General features: G+C 46.9%; 1 protein-coding gene across 1 annotated transcript in view; it reads right to left on the reverse strand.

Moving 5' to 3' along the window:
- LOC104988101 (5-aminolevulinate synthase, erythroid-specific, mitochondrial) overlaps positions 1–595 on the reverse strand; it is a gene marked incomplete at its 3' end in the record, with an annotated part of 9,708 nt that continues 9,113 nt past the window's right edge. The window contains exon 4 of the mRNA XM_010839290.1: positions 1–87. Within this exon, the coding sequence (XP_010837592.1) occupies positions 1–87 (87 nt within the window). The remainder of the gene's footprint in view (positions 88–595) is intronic.

Below are 595 nucleotides of genomic sequence, written 5' to 3' on the forward strand. Positions count from 1 at the left end.
AGTTGGGTAGTTGATGGCCTGCACATAGATGCCATACTTGGAGAGCAGGAGATCACAGATCCTGGTGTTCAGCACTGCATCACCCACCTGGACCCAGGAGAAAAGCTTGTCAGTATCTGCTCCCCTGACCCCACTATTGCTAGCTCTATTAAGTAGGTGGAGGGAATCAGATCAAGGAACTCCACTGAACTTGGGGGCATATATTTTCATAAGCGTCTTAGTCAGTGGCAGGTCTAGAATCTCTTATCAAGGAGTTTCTCAGTGGCAGCAATCTGACTTAAGATACATGCATCCCAATGTTCACAACTCTACTTACAATAGCCAAGACATGGAAACAACTCAAGTTCCCATCAACACATAATTGGTTTAAGAACATGTGGGGTGTGTATGTGTGTATACACACACACACATATACATATGTGCTGCTGCTGCTGCTGCTAAGTCGCTTCAGTCATGTCCGACTCTGTGCGACTCCATAGATGGCAGCCCACCAGGCTCCCCCGTCCCTGGGATTCTCCAGGCAAGAACACTGGAGTGGTTGCCATTTCCTTCTCCTATGCATAAAAGTGAAAAGTGAAAGTGAAGTCTCTCAGTT

Source organism: Bison bison, unplaced genomic scaffold (genome assembly GCF_000754665.1).
Source record: "Bison bison bison isolate TAMUID 2011002044 unplaced genomic scaffold, Bison_UMD1.0 scf7180017846335, whole genome shotgun sequence".
Lineage (NCBI taxonomy): Eukaryota > Metazoa > Chordata > Mammalia > Artiodactyla > Bovidae > Bison > Bison bison.